The following is an 18,339-nucleotide window of genomic DNA, read 5'->3' as shown; positions in this document are numbered from 1 at the left end:
ATGTAGTAATGTTATGTCTAAAAACAATGTATATACTTTAATTACTAAATTAAAACAATGTATATACTTTAATAGCAAAAGTACTTTATTGCTAAAAAATGCTAACTATCATCTGACCTTTCAGTGAATCATAATTGCTTTGCTGGTATAGGATTTTGCATTCAGTTGGTAAAAACAATATCTGTGAAGCTCATATGCCCGTAATAAACATATTTGCAAAGTTAATACAGTTAGAATAGAATAATTGAAATATGTTTTTCAATATTGTAAAGATTGACTTACAGTCTACAGTCATGCCACCCTGAACGTGCCCGATCTCATCTGATCTTGGAAGCTAAGCAGGGTCAGGTCTAGTTAATATTTGGATGGAAGATGACCTAGGAATACTGGACGCTGTAGGCGTTAAAAAAAAGACAACTTGACTTACATTTTCATTGAAATATGAAAAAAATCTTCATGGGTTATTTTTGTTTTGATAGTGGAAAATCTGAATACATTGAACCTGCCAAACGAGCTCATGTTGTGCCACCACCAAGAGGAAGGGGCAGGGGAGGATTTGGACAGGGTATACGACCCCATGATATTTTTCGTCAGAGAAAACAGAACACAAGCAGACCACCATCTATGCATGTGGATGACTTTGTTGCTGCTGAAAGTAAAGAAGTGGTCCCTTCAGATGGAATACCCCCACCAAAACGCCCACTCAAAGTATCACAGAAGATTTCTTCTCGTGGTGGATTTTCAGGCAATCGAGGAGGACGGGGTGCTTTTCACAGTCAAAATAGGTTTTTCACACCACCTGCTTCAAAAGGTAACTACTTATGTAGGTTTGTTGATGGGTTAGAATATGGTAATAATAGAATGAGTGGAAGTAGTTTAGATGGCAATGATTCAGATAAAAAGTATTTTTCTGTTTCTACAATTAGGCTATCTCTAGACAGTGGTACTATTTGCAGAATACTTCAGTGGATGGAAAATAATCTTTTTTAAGTTAACCTTTGATCAATTGCACATTTAATGATGAGTTTAAGTCTTGGTTAATTATTTTCCTTTTTACATCGAGAATTATATTTATCCTTTCTGAATAATATACATTATTTTTGCAGTTGCACTTATCAGCAGTTTCCTTAGGATTATTCGTTATAATTTACCATTGATTCTTTTATCTACTTGGTTTCTAATGTTAATATTTAATTTATTTTAAATGGTTTCAAGATTTTAGAAACTGTGTATACTCATGGACATACTTCATTAGTGATTGATGGCATGTTTTCCTGCTACTGAGTAAGGATGGTGGGAGTGAAGGAGAATAGGAGTTTACATTAATAGCAAACACATAGCTGTGTTAGGAGCTGTTATAAGCACTTCACATATAATACTTTCACATGAACGGGTAGGTTCTGTTAGTGCACACACTTTACAGAAGAAAAAACTGTCAGTCCAGCTGACCAGGACACATAAATATAAGTAGTAGAACCAGTATTTTAACCCCAGCAGTCTGGCTCTAGACCATTGATAACACTGCCACTTTACAGTATTTTTCATTTACAAAATTTTATAGTTTCTCTTTTATTACTTTTAAAGATTAAGGAAATCAAATCTTCTTAATCCAACTGAAGTTGTGAAAAAAGATTTTGATTGTGTTGCCTTTAGGAAACTACAGTCGTCGAGAGGGAACAAGAGGCTCCAGTTGGAGTGCTCAGAATACTCCTCGAGGAACTTACAATGAAAGTCGTGGAGGCCAGAGCAATTTTAATAGGGGCCCTCTTCCACCATTACGACCACTTAGTTCTACAGGTATACATTCCTCCTCTTTGATATTGCTGAGAGAGGGTGGCAAATCCTCCTTTTCAAATTGTCAAATGTTATGTACTCTGATTCTGGGAGAGAATATTTTAGAATGTAGATGTGTGATTCTAAAGTTAATTTAATTTTATATCTGAATGAGTGCCCAGTGTACATTTACTATAGAAATAATCAAAATTTTAGATTTCGAACTATGTGTGTAATCTGAGCAGTTTTATCATGATGTACTCTGTTTTGGTATTTCAACAATGAAAACCAGTCCTTAAGGTACCTTTTGACCCAAAGTTTTAATAACAGGTATCTTCATAGGGTGTATTCTATTTTTGCTTGCAATGTTGTCTTGTAACTCCAGAATTCTAGTCATAAGTAGCTTTTGATTTCAAATGCACATTGTTTTTTTATAATGGCTTTGAGATGTAATTCTCACATATGAGACAATTGACCTATTTAAAGTAGACAATTCACTGGTTTTTAACATGCTTACAGAATTTGCAGGTGGATTTTAAAGGAGCAAAGAATAATTTCTCTCTTGGTTTGAGCTCAGTACTATAGATGAGTCTGTAATGGGAAAGGAAAAGATATTGCAATTATAAACTATATTCTTTCTTTTATAGGCTACCGCCCAAGTCCTCGTGACCGTGCTTCAAGAGGTCGTGGAGGACTTGGACCTTCCTGGGCAAGTGCAAATAGCGGCAGTGGAGGCTCAAGAGGAAAGTTTGTTAGTGGAGGCAGTGGTAGAGGTCGTCATGTACGGTCCTTTACACGATAAAAATTCTTTTGGTAACATCTTAAGTGTATATGAACATTTCATGAGAACAATAAAAATAAGACATTGGAGGACCAATTTAGAATTATCAGTTATCTGGAGACATCTGAGAGAATATTTTTATCTGAAGAAGGCGGGTTTTGTTTGATACCTAACGCAAGATTTCAATAAAAATCCAAACTTTGTATGTATGTTTTTATACATTTTTCTCCTTCTTATAAGACTATTTAGAAACTTTCCTAGGTAGAAAATGAGAGTGATAAGAATGACTTAAGTTTTAGTGTATTTCTTGCTTATACTACAGATGTTCCCAGTACTTTTGTCAGCTCATGGTGCCCTTAAAAAAAATAGAATTTCAGTAATTTTTTCACAGCATACCCAAGACAAAAGAAATGCCTATTACTTCCGTTCATTAAGCAGTTAGATATAAACAACTTAATCAGAATTTATGTCATAACTGTTAGTAACTGTAGACACTGCATAACTGCATAGGATGTTCTCAAACCGTAAAATCTGCTTGGGTGGACACCGCCACTATCATTTTCTATTTCGTTATGGTTTTTTGCACAACACTTTTATCACAACTGTGAAAACCCAGTTTTGCAAAGATGCACTTTCATGGAAAGAAAAACAGTGCTATCTAAATATTAAAATGTAAACTACCTTAAACAAGTAGCTGTGTTGTGTCCAACTGATGTGTTCCCCTCAAAAATTTAAAATATGCTGTGGCACCTGTGTTAATTTACTAGGGTGCCCTGGTGCACAGTTTTGGGAACCTTTTGGCTATAACAAAAGAAACACAATACTCTTCTTCCATACATTAGAAGAAATGTGTACTTTGTGTTTTAGCTTTATACTTATTTATGCTATTTTATTATGCAGTTATTTAGAACCTAAAATGAGGTGTATCCTAATCCTGTTATTTTTGGAATCAGACCTGTCTAATCAAATCTGGACTTTATATACAGGAATAAAGTTTATAACTGAGAAAATAGCCATATTTTTCCCAAGAGATATCTTAACACATTGAGCCTGTGTAACTGACATCAAATACAGAGTTTGCTTAAACAACAAAGGATTGTGTGAATCTCATTCTATTCCTTTACCACTCTGTTTTGCAAAACTATTTGTGAGTGAATAGAAAGTTTGTTAGGAAAATACTTTGAAAAAAAGCTCAGTTCTAGAGATTCTGATGTTTAAGTGAAAGGTAATGGACATCTTTTTATAACTAGTAGTCTCAAAAAACCGAAGATAACCTAAACCTCTTTTCAATTCTCAAACCTAATAAGCTCATCTTCTGTAAAGATGCATTTTACATTAGGTAGAATTTGAAGTTTATCCTTAATATCTGATGCAATACTGTTGTGGTGTGATCAAATTTGAGACCCACGGAGCCAATTGAGATTAATTATGAGCCTTTATTAGCCGGCGGCAACTCATTCTCCCCACTAGAGAATCAGCCCTGAGCCTCTAGAAGGAATAGCTTAAAAAGCCCCAAAACCCCCTCTAGCAAGCAAGCAGGTTTCCAGAAGCAGAGGCTGGCCATTAACACATCTTAACACAGGATAAAGATACCCTTAGCATTAGCATATCTTTGCACAGAGTATCTCCTAGAACTACACCCTGTTTAACATTAAACAATGGAAGCAGAAGTTGGTCATCTGAAAATTTTCTACCCTTAACAATACATATAAAAGTAATTCTTTTTTAAGTAACCACATTTCTTAAATAATATATGGCTATATATACATTTCTTGATCTGTTTCTAAGCTTTAAATTGAATATAATTTCTGAGAAATATTAGAGAGTTGTTTATGCTATTGTCTGTTAGTTTAATACCCAGTAATTCATACTATATATTTTATGTGTGTATCACTCAGTCTTTATAACAATCCAGCAAAGGAGGTCTTATCCTAATTTTATGGGTGGAGAAAGCTGAGGAACTTGACTTAAAGTGATAGAAACAGTATTTAAAACCAGGTTGGCTAGCTTCTAATTCTTTATTTCTCCTTTACATTTTGGAGAGGTAAGAAGCCACTTTTTTGTTTTTAATTTTTTTTTTTAATTTTTTTTAGGCGAGGCAACACAGATTGCAAAGACCTTGTCAGCTTACAATCTCTTATTTTTTATTTTTTTACTCCTACAGCTCCTGGTCTCTCATCTAAGTACTACCCTGCTTAGCTTCTGAGATCAGGCAAGATTGGGCTTGTTCAGGGTGGTGTTGCCATAGACATGAAGCGACTTTTTAAGTTGAATGTATTAGAGATCAGAATTAGTTTATCAAATGGAAGTAGAGTTCTAAAGACCTAATACTCTGTTTTAGTTGTTTTAGTAGTGAGCCAGATAGATACTGGGAGATGCTTGCTGTTGTATACATTTGGATGTATATATAACACCATGTACCTTCAAAATTAATGCCCCGCCTTCAGAGATCCAGTTCTTAAGGGGAAACGGCAACATCCATGGGTTAGGGGTGGAAATGGGGGCGAGGGGTGGAAATTAAAGAGAGGAAAAAATAATGATCAATTTTATGTGTACTTTGGTAGACTAAGTATGTATTTTTTTTGCAAAACTTTGTTTTACATGAGACATTTCAGGAAAAGTTGGAGTGGTATTGAGAAATTAATGAAAAAGGCAGAATACCTTTGAGAACAAAACTTACTCTAGGAATTTGATAGAATGATTTGTATTTATTTCTCAAGAGTAAAAACTCTTAAGTACTGTTATGCTTCATTTAAAAACAAAGTTGCTGGTAATAATTAACGCGATAGAGCAGTAGCAGGTCCAGTTAGTTTAGTTTTATTGGTCTGTGTAAAAATAATCAAAAACATGCAGATTAAGAATGTGTTCCACATACCCTAGTACATCCTAGGGAATATAAAGATGAATAAGATAAATTTTCTGCCCTCAAAAACTTACAATCTAATTGTACACCTGAAACTTACTGGATTTGATTAACCTGTGTCACCACAATAAAAATTAAAACCAATCTAAGTGAGGAAACAATTATGCAAGCAAATTTTAGAAAAAGTAGTTAAGTATATGAACATGGAACAATGTACAAGTTCTTGAATAATGATACCAGTGTATCCCCGACACCCCCGCCCTGCCCCGGCCCGCTTTAATTTCTCCCCTACTTCCACCCCTGACCAATGGATGTTGCCATTTCCCCTTAAGAACTGGATCTCTGAAGGCGGGGTGGCTCCTCCCACACACTTGCAGTGTGCACCCGGCCCGGCACACTTGTGGTATGGTCTGTGGCTTCACCTAGGGCGTGAACGCAGGACCTTCTGCGTGTAAAGCAGACGTGCTAACCACTACACTACAGAGCCACCCCCAATACCAGTGTATTTCAAATTGGTTTTATTGTGGAGTTTTTTAAGTAACTGTAGTTTTCGTTTTCTTTTTTTAAAATTAAAAATACTTATTGAGATAACGTTTTATAATGTAAATTTCAGGTGTACAACATTATCATTCAGGTGTACGTTATAGTTCAGTATCTGTATACACCACCAAAAGTCTTGTTTTCATCTGTCAGCATATATTTGAACCCCTTTACCCATTTCTCCCTCTCCACTTCCCCTCCGGTAACCATCAATCTGTTATTTTTATCTGTGAATTTTGTTCATTCACTTATTTTTTTTTTGTTTTATATTCCATGTGAATGAAATTGTGGTTTTTGTTCTTTTTAATCTGACTTATTTCACTTAGCAAAATATTCTTGAGATCCATCCTTATCGCAAATGGCAATATTTCATCTTTTATAAAAATTTCATCTTTTTTATAGGTGAGTAGTATTGCATTGTATACATACATCACATATTCTTAATGTATTCTTCCATCGATGGATATCTTGTTCATTGTAAATAATGCAACAATGAACATAGGAGTACATATATCTTTTTGAATCAGTGTCTGTTTTTTTCTGATATAATTATGGCTACATCTTTTTTCTAGGTACCATTTCCTTGGAGTATCTATCATCTTCCACCTCTTCACTTTGAGCCTTTGTCTTTGGAGCTGAGATGGGTCACCTGAAAGTAGTATGGAGTTGGGTCTTGTTTTTTAATTCATCCAGCTACTCTGTGTCTTTTGATTGGGGAATTCAGCCTATTATATTTAGGGCGATGATTATTGATTTTTGAGAACTTACTACTTCCATTTTTTAGAGTTTCTTCTGAGAAAGCATGATAGCTTGATAGAGTTTCCTTTGTAGGTTATTGTCTTCTTTTCTCTGGCTACCTTAAGAATTCTTTCTTTCATCTTTGACTTTTGGCATTATTAATATAACCTTGGAGAGGTCTTTTTGCATTGACATAATTAGGCTTTCTGTTAGTTTCTTGTATGTCTAGTTCCTTCTCCAGCTTTGGGAAGTTCTCCTCTATTATTTCTTTACATAGGCTCTCTCTGCCCTCTTTTCTTGTCTGGGATACCCATTATCTTTATGTTGCCCTTTGTAATGGAGTCAGATAGTTATCATAGAGTTTTTTCATTAAAAAAAACAAACAAATTTAGTTTTCTGTCCTCTTTCCCTGAATCATTTCTAGATTTCTATCTTCGAGCTCACTAATTCCCTCTTCCACATGGTCTGCTCTATTTCCAGTGCTTTCTAATGCATTTTTTATCTTATTTATTGAGTTCTTTAGCCACAGAATTTGTTCAATTCTTTTTATAGTTTTGATCTTTTTGGTAAAGTATTCCTTTTGTTGATTTATTCCAGAGCTCATTGAACGGCCTTTCTGAGTTTTCTTGCATATTGTTTAGTTTCTTCATGACTACTATTTTGAATTCTCTGTCATTTATTTTTATTTTTTATTTTTATTTTTTAGGTGAGGCAATCCTTGGTTGACCTCACAGATAGCAAGGACCTTGTCAGTTTATAATCTCTTATTTAAAAAAAAAATTTTTTATGCCTACCTCACCTGGTCTTCCTAGTTGGTCTCCCATCCAAGTACTAACCAGGCCCCACCCTGCTTAGCTTCTGAGATTAGACGGGATCAGATGTGTTCAGGGTAGCATGTCCGTAGACTCTTCTAATTTTTTTAAAAATATATTTTTATGTTTTAAATTTTACTTTAAATTTTACTTTAGATTTGTGGTAGAAGCATAAAATTTACTATCCTAACTTTTTTAGTGTAAGTTAAGTAGGGTTCAGTATATTTATATTGTGTACAATAATGTCAAGAACTTGTAAATCTGATGCTATACCTATCAAACAACTCCCCATTCCCCTTTTCCTCCAGCCCCTGGTAACCCCCATTCTACTTTGTGTGAACTTTTCTAGATAACTCATAAGTGGCATGTGTCTTTTTATCACTGGTTATTTCATTTTTCACGGTGTTTTCAAGATTCATCCATCTGGCAGCATGTGTCAGAATTTCCTTATAAGGCTGAATAATATTCCATTTTATGTATATACCACATTATGTTCATCTGTTGATGGACCTTTGGGTTGCTTCCACTTGCTGGCTATTATGAGTAAGGCTGCTGTGAACATGGGTGTGCAAATATCTGTTCAAAACCCTACTTTCATTTTGGGGTTTATACATAGAAGTAGGATTGCTGGGTCATATGGTAATTCTCTTTTTAATTTTTTTAAAAGTTGCTGTACTATTCCCGAGTACCTGAACCATTTCATATTTCTACCAATAAGGGTCTAATTTCTCCACTTCCTTTCCTATACTTGTTATTTTCTATTTGTTTTTTTAATAGTAGCCATTGTAACAGATATGCTTCTGACTCTTTTAAAGAGAAGCCCCAAATTCTGGATTGTTCCTGTATAATCAGTTTTTAAATATGACACTTAATTAAAGTTAAACTAAAAACATCATGAGCCAAACAAAACACGATTGAAGACAAAATCTGGCCAGTGGGTTCCAGCCTGAAGATAGCATCTGTTTTAAAAATTGGAATTGGAGTATGACAAAAACTTATATTCATTTGGGATTGTAAAATGTACCAAGTAAATTTCTGCTAGGACATGATGAGTTTTCTGGAGCTGAAAAACATGGGTTTGAGAACTAGCTCATCACTTAATAGCTGTGCAACTTAAATCAACTTTAATCTCTGATCGTAAATCTATCTGATCTGTATTTCAGTAGGTTTTAGAGGTTAAATAAAGTAGGTACTTGAAATTTTTTTTATATGTGTAGAACAGTATTGTTTTAAATGAGACACTTTCCTGCCTGGAAAAAAGTATACTAAATATGGCATACTTGCTAAATTATTTCTGAAGTCGTAGAAATTAGTGCCTGATATAGAAATCTGAATAAATTTCTATTAGAAATCAGTGCCTTGAGAAATACTGTGGAAGTAATGGAAATAGAATTATACCAATTTGTAACTCTACTAGACAATTTTAATGTGTTTATTAACAAGATTTTTAGTTTTGGGACACTTAGTTTTGGGACACTATGATCTTGTGAATATAGATTCTAAGTGAAGATAGTCCAGTTTCTGTCTAAAAATTCCCAGGATATTTGAGGGCATGTAATAATTTTCAGATATAATATTTCTATTTGAAAATGTTAAAGGCTGTTGATATATGCAGAGAAGGTGGACTTGGAGATTGGGGCCAAATTAAGATAATTATTGAAAAGGCTTATTATTTTGCTATGCTAAGCCATACATAATAACTAAAGTTTTTTTTTTTGTTAATATGAATGGCACTTTCAAATTTGGTACACTTTTATGAGCATCTAGTAGTGACCAGTGACTGTGAAAGGTGTTTTCCCTAAATTTACCCATAATTAGATTCGTGATTTAGAAAGTCAGCTCCTCTGGTATGTCGGGGAAGACCGATTAGAGAAGAACCTGAGGCAGGCAGGCAAGTAAACAGTTACAGTAAGATCAGTGATTCTCAAAGAGTAGTCCTCAGATCAGCAACTCAGCATTGCCTGGGAATTTGTTAGATATTTATATTCTCAAGCACCACCCCAGATCTAACAAACTGGAGGTGGGGCCCAGAAAAATGTGCTTCAACAAGCCTTGCAAGTAATCCTGCTAAAGTTTGATGTACCATGGAGTTTGAGAACCACTGATGTATATCAATGTTTTTCAAACACAGGAATCATCTGGGGAGGTCATTAAAAATGCAAGTTCCAGGAGCCTACATTTATTTTTAAAAGGCTGCCCAGGGGATTCTGATAGCCAGATTTGGATCCAGTGACCTAAATGAGAAGTAATGTCCTCAGCTAAGACATTGGTAACAGAAATGGAGGGATCAAACAGAAAAGGTATTTTTCAGATACTATAATACCTCTAAATTTTATTACACCATGATTGCATAAAATTGTACAAAGCAGTTTCTGCTTTGAAAGTACTTTCTAGTGGGAAAAGAGAGGCAAGTGCTTGGGGAGCAGAAGAAGGAAAAAGTTAGCATTTCAGTAAAGCAGAATTGAAGCAGCTCAAGAGACTTTGAGGTTTGGGCGATTAGTGCCGCATGCTCCAAATGGATCACAAAAGGTGAAGATGTAAAGATAGCTAGGTTTGACAATTTGGAAGATTTTATAACTTTTGTGATGGCAGTTCTGTTGGAGTGCAAATTTGGGGAAAGGTAAGCAGAATCTATAATGCTATTTTTGCATAACTGAGAAGTGAGAAATTATAGGCAATGTGTAGTTTTTCAATTTCATGGGGAGCAGAGATTACTAAAAAGCCACCCCAACAGTTTACATATAAAGACTGCCTTTGGGTTTGTGACCCTGGACTAGATCTTTTGAATATAGTTATATTTTTTGTGCTTTGATACTTTGGACTTCAGACTGCTTTGGAAATTCCGTTTCTATTTGTTGTCTTCTAGGTTCTTATGTCTGCTTCTTTCACATCTAAGACATTTTTAAGTATGCTGCATTGTTTCATGCTGCCTAAATATCCTTGAAGTGTAATTTTTAATGAATTTGTTCTGGTTAGTATATCGTGTATATTCTGGGGTTTTAAATGGAATAAAGTTTTGAGATAACTAATTTGGAAAAAATGATACTGATTTGCATGACTTTCATTTGAAAGCAAAGGGCAAAACTAAAATAGCCAAATGAAAATCTTACTTAAATTTATTTCAAGTTAATAAATCTTAACAAATGATTTGAATTGACAAACTGTATATTATCCCCCATTGAAGGTCTTTTCATTTGCTATAAAGAGGCTTTGGGAGTATTTTGGTAAAACTTTGAACTAAAGCAGGCCTAATGGACCGCTTTAAGTTTGCAGCTGCTTTAAGTTGTTTAGGAATGATGCTTTTAGGTGTTCTGGTAGCTCTGGAGCAGTACAATTGCTACTTACTGACTAAACATTTCACCTGGTCATGCTAGAACAGCTTAGGGTCCTCTGGAATCATTGTTTTCTTTAAGTTAAATAAAGAATCAGAATCACCTGTAAGCCAAAGTCATTAAAACATTTGTTATCCAAAGCTTTTCCATAAGCATGTGAAACTAAAATGCTGTTCAATAACTTTATTTCCAAAACTCATTTCAATGAAAAGGCAGAAAAATTAGAAATGAAGACCTAAGCACTAATCTTGGCTTTCTCTTTTATTAACTTGCTTTGTGATAGGAACAAATGAAATCAGTGGGCTTCTGTTTTCTCAGGTATTCTGAAATATAAAATAGAATTCATTGTTTGTGGTGTGATGGAGAGTATGAATTAGAAGATAAATGGTATTACAGATATTATAAAGTTAAAGTAAAAAGTAGCAGTCATGGATTGATGATGTGTAGTTGCTAAGAGACAAATGGAATAAACACGACTGAAAAAATAATGGTAATCACACTGAAATGAGGTGTCCATGATATTTTTCTCCTCTCCACTCCCCCTCCAGGAGAAATGAAATGGTGTTGGTTAATCAATTCTCCAACATTTCCAATAACCAGTTAATGTTAATTTAAAATTAAGAGTTACAGAAACTTTTACCTCCAATAGTTCTAATGTTAACTGAACCTGAAGACACAGTATAATGTCTTTACAAAAAGTATTTAATGGTGATAACACTCTAGAGTTTATTTAATGATGGAAAAAAGAAAGGAAAGGAACTAGTTTACTAGAATATTTGTTTCCAAAGATATCCATCCATAAAATTGCCTGGATGAAGACTTTTTTTTAAAACTACATTCACTCTCTTGTCCTCTCATTCATTATCATGGCTTCAAATAGCAAACACCTCAAATTTGACATACCCAAATTGAGCTTTTGATGTTCTTCCCATGGTAATTACTTCTTTGCTATCTTATTTTTCTCAATAAATGGCAACTCTGTGCTTCTAGGGTCTCAGGCTAAAACCCTTAAAGTGATTCTTATGGACTGTTTCTCTCACATTCTACATCTGATCTAGCTTCTATCTTCAAAACATATCTAGACTCTTAACTGTTCCCACCTCTCCTGTAGCCACCGTGGCCAAGTCAGCATAGTCTCTTGCCTGAATTATGCTAATAGCCTCCTAAATCAGCTCAAAATCCTTCAGTTGCCTCCCATTTCAGAAAAATAGTCCACAAGTTTCTACATGATTTCCCCCTACTTGTTATCTCTTTGACGCCATCTACTACTCTCTGAACTCAGCTGTACTTCAGCTACCGCCTTCTTACTGGTAGCTACTGGTACATTATTGCCACAGGACCTTTGTTTAGGGGCGCCTTCCGTGGTACTCTATCTAAAATTTCAATACTTTCCACTTCTGCTTTGCTTTTCTTACCACGTTTCATTATCTAACAACTATAAAGTGTTATTATCTCCCCATTAGAATGCAAGTTCCATAAAGATAGGGATTTTTGTCTGTTTTACCCGCTATTATATCCCCAGCATGTACTATAACTGGCATGTAGTCGGCTTTCAATAGTTGTGGATTACATGAAGATACTAGACCTCACTAGTAGACTTTGTGATTGAAATGCAGATAGTTACAAATAATACATATATGTAATATGTTAGCATTGAGAAATAGTTGTATTCTTTCTGACTAAAATGACATATCTTTCTAGCCCATCTTTAGTATAAAATAATCAAGTATGTGAAGTAATATAAATATTTCATCATGATAATTTTTATTAGAATAAAAAGCGAGGTTGATTTCTCCCTCATAGACAATTCTTATAAAATATAAAAAAAATCTCTTGAATTTACTGTTTCATAAAAAAGTATTTTATTTGCTATTTTCTAACTAGGATTGTACTTTTCGATTACACTCACCAGTCATAATTCTGCTGTTTGTACTTTTTATTGTAGAAAATTAGTTCTGACTTTTTAAACATCAACATAGAACTTCGTGCTGTTCTACAGTAACATCTTTATGTTGTCAAAATAAAGTTCAAAAAATTTTAACAATTTAGTATATAAAAAATGCTAGCTATTCTATCACAATTTAGTAAAATTGAATACTCCCTAATTTAGCACGTATTTTTAGGGTTAGTAGCTTTCGAAAAGCAAGCTATATGATGAAAATTATTCACACATTTTTTAAGTTTTTTTCAAACTAATATTTTTCTATATACTGCAGTGGCCTGGTTTGGAGATACTTTTACATTAAAAGGCTGATGGCCTATGTCTTTTTGCATTGTCACTATATTAAAAAGGTGTTGGGCCACTTACAAAGTGTCATTTTGCCTATTTGGGCCAGGTGGTTTAAAAGGGCTATATTAAATTTGGGAAGTCACTTCATTACTAAAACACAGCATAATTGAAGAGCTTTATGGTAAAATAATTTTATATGCATACTTTTTTTTTTTCAAAGCAAATACTGCGATGCAGACCATCAAACCACACGGAGGTATTCATGCAGATATTCTCAGATTTAAGAAGTATGTGTCATCTGTTCTAAAATTAGGTCTGTAAAAAATAAAGTGAGGTCTGTGGCAACTATGTGAAATCTGACTGTAGGCACAAAATAAATACGTTTTGAATAGAACCATAAACCTGAAGAAAACTTGGAAGAGATTAAAGAGAAATGCACGGGAAGGTATTATGCTAAGTGAAATAAGTCAAAGACAAATATAGGCTCTCACATGTGGAATCTAAACAACAAAACAAAACAGACGCAAATACAAAGAGCAAACCATTGCCAGATGAGCGGGAGTTGGCGGGATGGGTGAAAAAGGTGAAGGGTTTAAGAAGTACTAATTGGTAAATAGGAAATACAGGGACAGAAAGCACAATACAACAATATAAAACACATAGAAACAAAGAGAAGCACAAAGGGGCATGCGCAGTAACATCCTCCAATCAGTGAGTTTAGACAACCGGTCGCGTCAGGGGAGGTACTGCGCAGACGCAGTGTACTCTTTCCGATTGGCTGCGCGGAGGCGGGAGCCTTGAGCTCTCACAGTGGGGGAAGTGTCTTCCCGGTTTCTGCCGCAGGACGCTTCTCTTTCGGATTCTAGCCCCTGCGGTTCTGAGGGAGAACCTCCAGGTGAGATCGCGACAGCCTGTAGGTTCCTGCTGGACTGATGGGTAGAGGCGCCAGAGCAGGCGCTCCGAGGGAGGAGGGAAGGTAGGCGGTGGAGCGGCAGTGTTGTCGCCTCCTCCTGCGTGTCTCGGAGCGCGGTCTGAAGTGTGAAGGACTCCCTCGCTGCTGGTCCTAAGGTGGCTGGTGGCGGAGGGCGGGCGATGGTTTTGCTTTTGTGGTGGGAAGGTCCCCGGGTGAGGCGTCGGCGGCCGTGATGCCTCCTGACCAGCTCTGCGATCCGCTCGCTGTGCTCCTGTGGCTCTTGGGTTTCTTTTCCCCAGGACTAATCTACATATGCTCCTACGCATGGTGATAATGACCAAAAGATTTTTGTAGGTCGGTTTAGTGGGGCCACAAAGTCAAAGGAACAACGTAAGCCCTGAAGTGAAATAACTATCACCTAATTTAGTTGGAAGGCAAAGAAGCAGAATCAGCAGGGGAAGTTTGTTGCTTGCTCATGGTTGTCATATTTACATTCTTGCATCCCAGAGGTTTTATGGTTGCATTCCATCCTCCTTTCAAAACCTAAATGAGTCCATGGATTCTGATCATGATCCCCTTTTTTCAGCTACATCCTTCCCTGTACCCCCTCACGGGACCCTCATCTTCTCTACTCTCATAAAGCCTTATGTATTAAACATCCAATAATAATTATATGTGGTATTATTACATATAACAGAGTGCTTACTATAAGCTTTGCTCTAAGTGCTTTAAAGTATTTCATTTAATCCATCAGCTCTATGAATAATTATGATTATTGTACCACCTATTATAGATGAGGAAATGGATACGCAAAAAGGTTAACTAAACTGTGCAAGATTACATGCTAGGAAGTGTCAATCCAGATTTGTATTCAGGTATTTATCTCCAAAGCTGTGTTCTTTATTATTACACTATACTGTGAAATAATTTAGGCCATCTGGAATATTGCAGGTGTCAGCCTGGACGCGCCATTTTACTTGGGAGGAAAGAATCAGGTAAGATGTTAGAGTCATTTGAAATTGTAGCATCACAGCAGGGCTACCAAATGGGCATCATTTGTAGGGCCTGAGAAACAGGCTCAAATAGCACTAATTTAAGAAGTAATAATGTTGCTGAAGTATTTAGAAGTATATTGATGTCTGCAGATTACTTTGAAATGCATCAACAAAAGCAAATTAGGTAGCTTGATGGATACCTAAGGTCATACATATATGGCAGAGCTAGAATTCAAGCCAATTTAGGCTGGCTCTAGAGTTTGTTTTCTGGATCACCACTCTGCTGCTTATCACTTGCCTCTGTTTTTAAATTCATTATTTTTTCTTTATTAGTTCATAGATTAAATAGGGTTGAAAAATTAGAAATCATGTATTAGATCTAGAAAGTTATTAGGTTTAAGGTTCTGAGGAAAGAAATTTTATCATATAGTCCATTCTCTCTATTTTACAAATGAGGAAGTTGAAATCTAGAGAGTTTAAATAGCTTGCCCAAAGTTTCTGGTTAACTGTATTTTTCTAGTGTTCCTTTTAAAAAGGTGTTGTTCAGAATTTTCAGTTTTATGAGGGGGAAAGGGGAGTCTGCCTGAATGCAGAGAATAGAACCTATTACATTTCATGATGTGGATATCATTTTTATTAATGATATTTAGAATTTATTACTTTCAATAGGCTCATTATCTTGTTATTTCAATTGAGATATTGTCATCTAAAAGCATGAGTTTTTCATTTGAACTTCCAATTGTTCTATTTGACTATTAAGTAACTGAGTCTGAGTACAGGGCCTAATATTGTGTTTTTAAATCATTTTACTGTAGTTAACTTGTGCCATTTCAAATTTTTGTCGATTATGTATCTAGAGACATTTAATATTCTGCTGACCTGTTATAAAAAGGGAAAGAAGTTAATGAAGTTATTTTGGCATGACTTGTTTGTACAGCATCTGTATTGACCACTGGCATTGGTAAATACTACTTCTAAAGTAAACAATCACGAACCATTTTTTAAATTTAGTTAAAACCATTAATTTGCTCTAAGATTGTGCTAATAAAGATCTGTTTTGGGCTTGAATAACAAACAGTAGAGAATGTCCTCCACTGGTGATCCCTCAAGCTGTATAAAGGCTTATTATTTATCAAATACACATGTATTTCATCATTTTAACATTGCTGAAATTAGGAAATGTCTAAACATCGGTGATAGCATGTTACAGCTTACTTGGCTTCACCTTTTTTTTCTTAAGTACATAAAATAATAGTGCATCTTACAGTAGATAGCATCTGAAAGTTTATGAAACACAGTAATTAAAAAGTCTAGTTAAAGGCACTTTCCCTATTACAGAGGTAACATTTTCATTGTAAAAAATTCAAAATATACAGAAAAGAACTCAGAGGAAAATAAAAATTACTGGTAATTTTAACATCCAGAAATAATGTGTTAATATTGTGGCATGTGTTTTTCTAGTCTTTTAAAAATCTTTATAGAAGTATAATTTACAGTGAACAGTTCATTGTGTATACTTTGAATTTTGACAAATTCATAACCACACTATTATCTGATACAGGTTATTCTTATCACCCCCTAAAGTTCTGCATTACGCTTTGCTTTTTAGTCTTTTAAAAAGTACATACACATATACTATTTTTTTGTGTGTTTTTGTCTTTTATAAAATTGAATTGATACCGAAATGTTTTGTAGCCATTTGTTTTAAGTTGAAACTTCTTTTTTTAGGGTAATCTCAGGTTCACAGCAAAATCGAGGGGACGGTAAGAGATTTACATGAGTCCTCTGCCCTCTCAGGTGTATGTCCTCCCTCATTATCAACATCCCTCACCAGAATGTTACAGTTGTTAAAATTGATGAATCTATGTTGACACGCATAATCAAAGTCCATGATTTATAAGGATTCACTCTATGGACATAGACAAATATATAATGACATGTATCTATCATTATGGTATCACACATTATTTTCACTGCTCTAAAAAATCATCTGTGCTCTGTCTATCCTGCCCCCAACCCCTGGCAAATCACTGATCTTTTTACTGTCTGCAGTAAATCACTGACCTTTTTACTGTTGCCTTTTCTAAGATGTCATGGAGTTAGTTGTACATAGAGTATGTGCCATTTTCAGATTGGCTTCTTTCACTTAGTAATAGACATTTAATGTTAATGTCTTTCATTGCATGGGAAGCTCATTTCTTTTTAGTGCTGAATAATTTTCCACTGTCTAGATGTATCACAGTTTATTCATTTACCTACTAAAGAACATATTGGTTACTTCCAAGTTTTGGCAATTATGAATAAAACTGCTGTAAAAATTGTGTGCAGGTTTTTGTGTGGACGTAGATTTTCAACTCCTTGTTGAAAGGAGTTATCTCGTATGGTAAGAGTATGATTAGTTTTGTAAGGAAGTGCCAAACTGCCTTCTGCAGTGGTTGTACTCTTTATTTAAATTACCACCAGCAGTGAATGAGAGTTGACACGCATCTGGTGTAGTTAGTGTTCCAAATTTTGGCCTAACAGGTGTATAGTGCTGTCTCGTTTTAATTTGCTTTTCCTTGATGACATATGATGTGGGACATCTTTTCAAAGGCTTATTTGTTATCTGTATATCTTCTTGACACGTCAAGGTCTTTGGCCCACTTTTTAATTGGGTTATTTTTGTATTGTTGAAATTTAAGAGTTCTTTATATATTTTGGGTAGCAGTTCTTTATGAGATAAATCTTTTTCAAAGATTTTCTCCCAGTCTGTGGCTCGTCTTCATATTTTCTAGACATTGCCTTTTTGCAGAGTAGAAGTTTTTAATTTTAATGATGTCTAGCTTATCAATTATTTCTTTTACAGATTGTGCTTTTGGTGTTATACCTAAAAAGTCATCACCGTACCAAGGTCATCTAGGTTTTCTCCTATGTTACCTTCTAAGACTTTTATAGTTTTGTGTTCTATATTCAGGTCTGTGTTAACTTTCTGAGTCTATGCTTAGATTCTTCTTCTTTTTTTTTTTTTTTTTACATGGGGATGTGCAGTTATTTCAGTACCATTTGTTGAAAAGAATATTTTTGTTACATTGGATTGCCTTTACTTGTTTGCCAAAGATCTGTTGACTACTTATGTGGGTCTGTTTCTTGGCTCTCCATTTTGTTCTGTTGATCTATTCGTCTCTTGTTTCACCAATGCCACACTGTCTTGATTATTATAGCTTTATACTAAGTCTTGAAGTCAGTCCTCTGTATTTTTTCCATATTGTGTTGGGCACTTGGATGATTTGCCTCTTCACATAAACTTTAGAATCAGTTTATTGATATCTACAAAATAACTTGCTGGGATTTTGGTTGGGATTGTATTGAATCTGTAGATTAAA

The 18,339-nt window shown here is 35.0% G+C and overlaps 2 protein-coding genes and 2 pseudogenes across 9 annotated transcripts in view; 3 read left to right on the top strand and 1 right to left on the bottom strand.

Moving 5' to 3' along the window:
* VIRMA (vir like m6A methyltransferase associated) overlaps nt 1-2,763 on the top strand; it is a 55,486-nt gene extending 52,723 nt beyond the window's left edge. For both annotated transcript variants that reach the window (XM_016156057.2, XM_016156056.2), the window contains 3 exons: nt 480-811; nt 1,654-1,797; nt 2,421-2,763. In XM_016156057.2, coding sequence (XP_016011543.2) covers nt 480-811; nt 1,654-1,797; nt 2,421-2,575 — 631 coding nt within the window. In that variant the 3' untranslated portion in view covers nt 2,576-2,763. The remainder of the gene's footprint in view (nt 1-479; nt 812-1,653; nt 1,798-2,420) is intronic.
* LOC118612330 lies at nt 284-402 on the top strand (annotated as a pseudogene).
* A 4,719-nt stretch (nt 2,764-7,482) lies between the features above and the next one.
* On the bottom strand, nt 7,483-7,601 carry LOC118612151 (annotated as a pseudogene).
* A 6,234-nt stretch (nt 7,602-13,835) lies between these two features.
* Nucleotides 13,836-18,339, top strand: part of RAD54B (RAD54 homolog B) — an 85,081-nt gene continuing 80,577 nt past the window's right edge. For 4 of the 7 annotated variants that reach the window (XM_036232877.1, XM_036232876.1, XM_036232874.1 and 1 more), the window contains exons 1-2: nt 14,027-14,045; nt 14,934-14,977. The gene's annotated coding sequence lies outside the window, so the exon portion shown is untranslated. Of the gene's footprint in view, nt 13,965-14,026; nt 14,046-14,933; nt 14,978-16,705; nt 16,741-18,339 lie in introns of those variants that run through there. The other 3 variants (XM_016156071.2, XM_016156066.2, XM_016156099.2) reach the window with 3 other exon arrangements.

Source organism: Rousettus aegyptiacus, unplaced genomic scaffold (genome assembly GCF_014176215.1).
Source record: "Rousettus aegyptiacus isolate mRouAeg1 unplaced genomic scaffold, mRouAeg1.p scaffold_m13_p_15, whole genome shotgun sequence".
In the NCBI taxonomy this organism is placed as follows: Eukaryota; Metazoa; Chordata; class Mammalia; order Chiroptera; family Pteropodidae; genus Rousettus; species Rousettus aegyptiacus.
The sequence above is the reverse complement of the archived record's forward strand: the minus strand, read 5'-3'. Positions and strand labels throughout refer to the sequence as shown.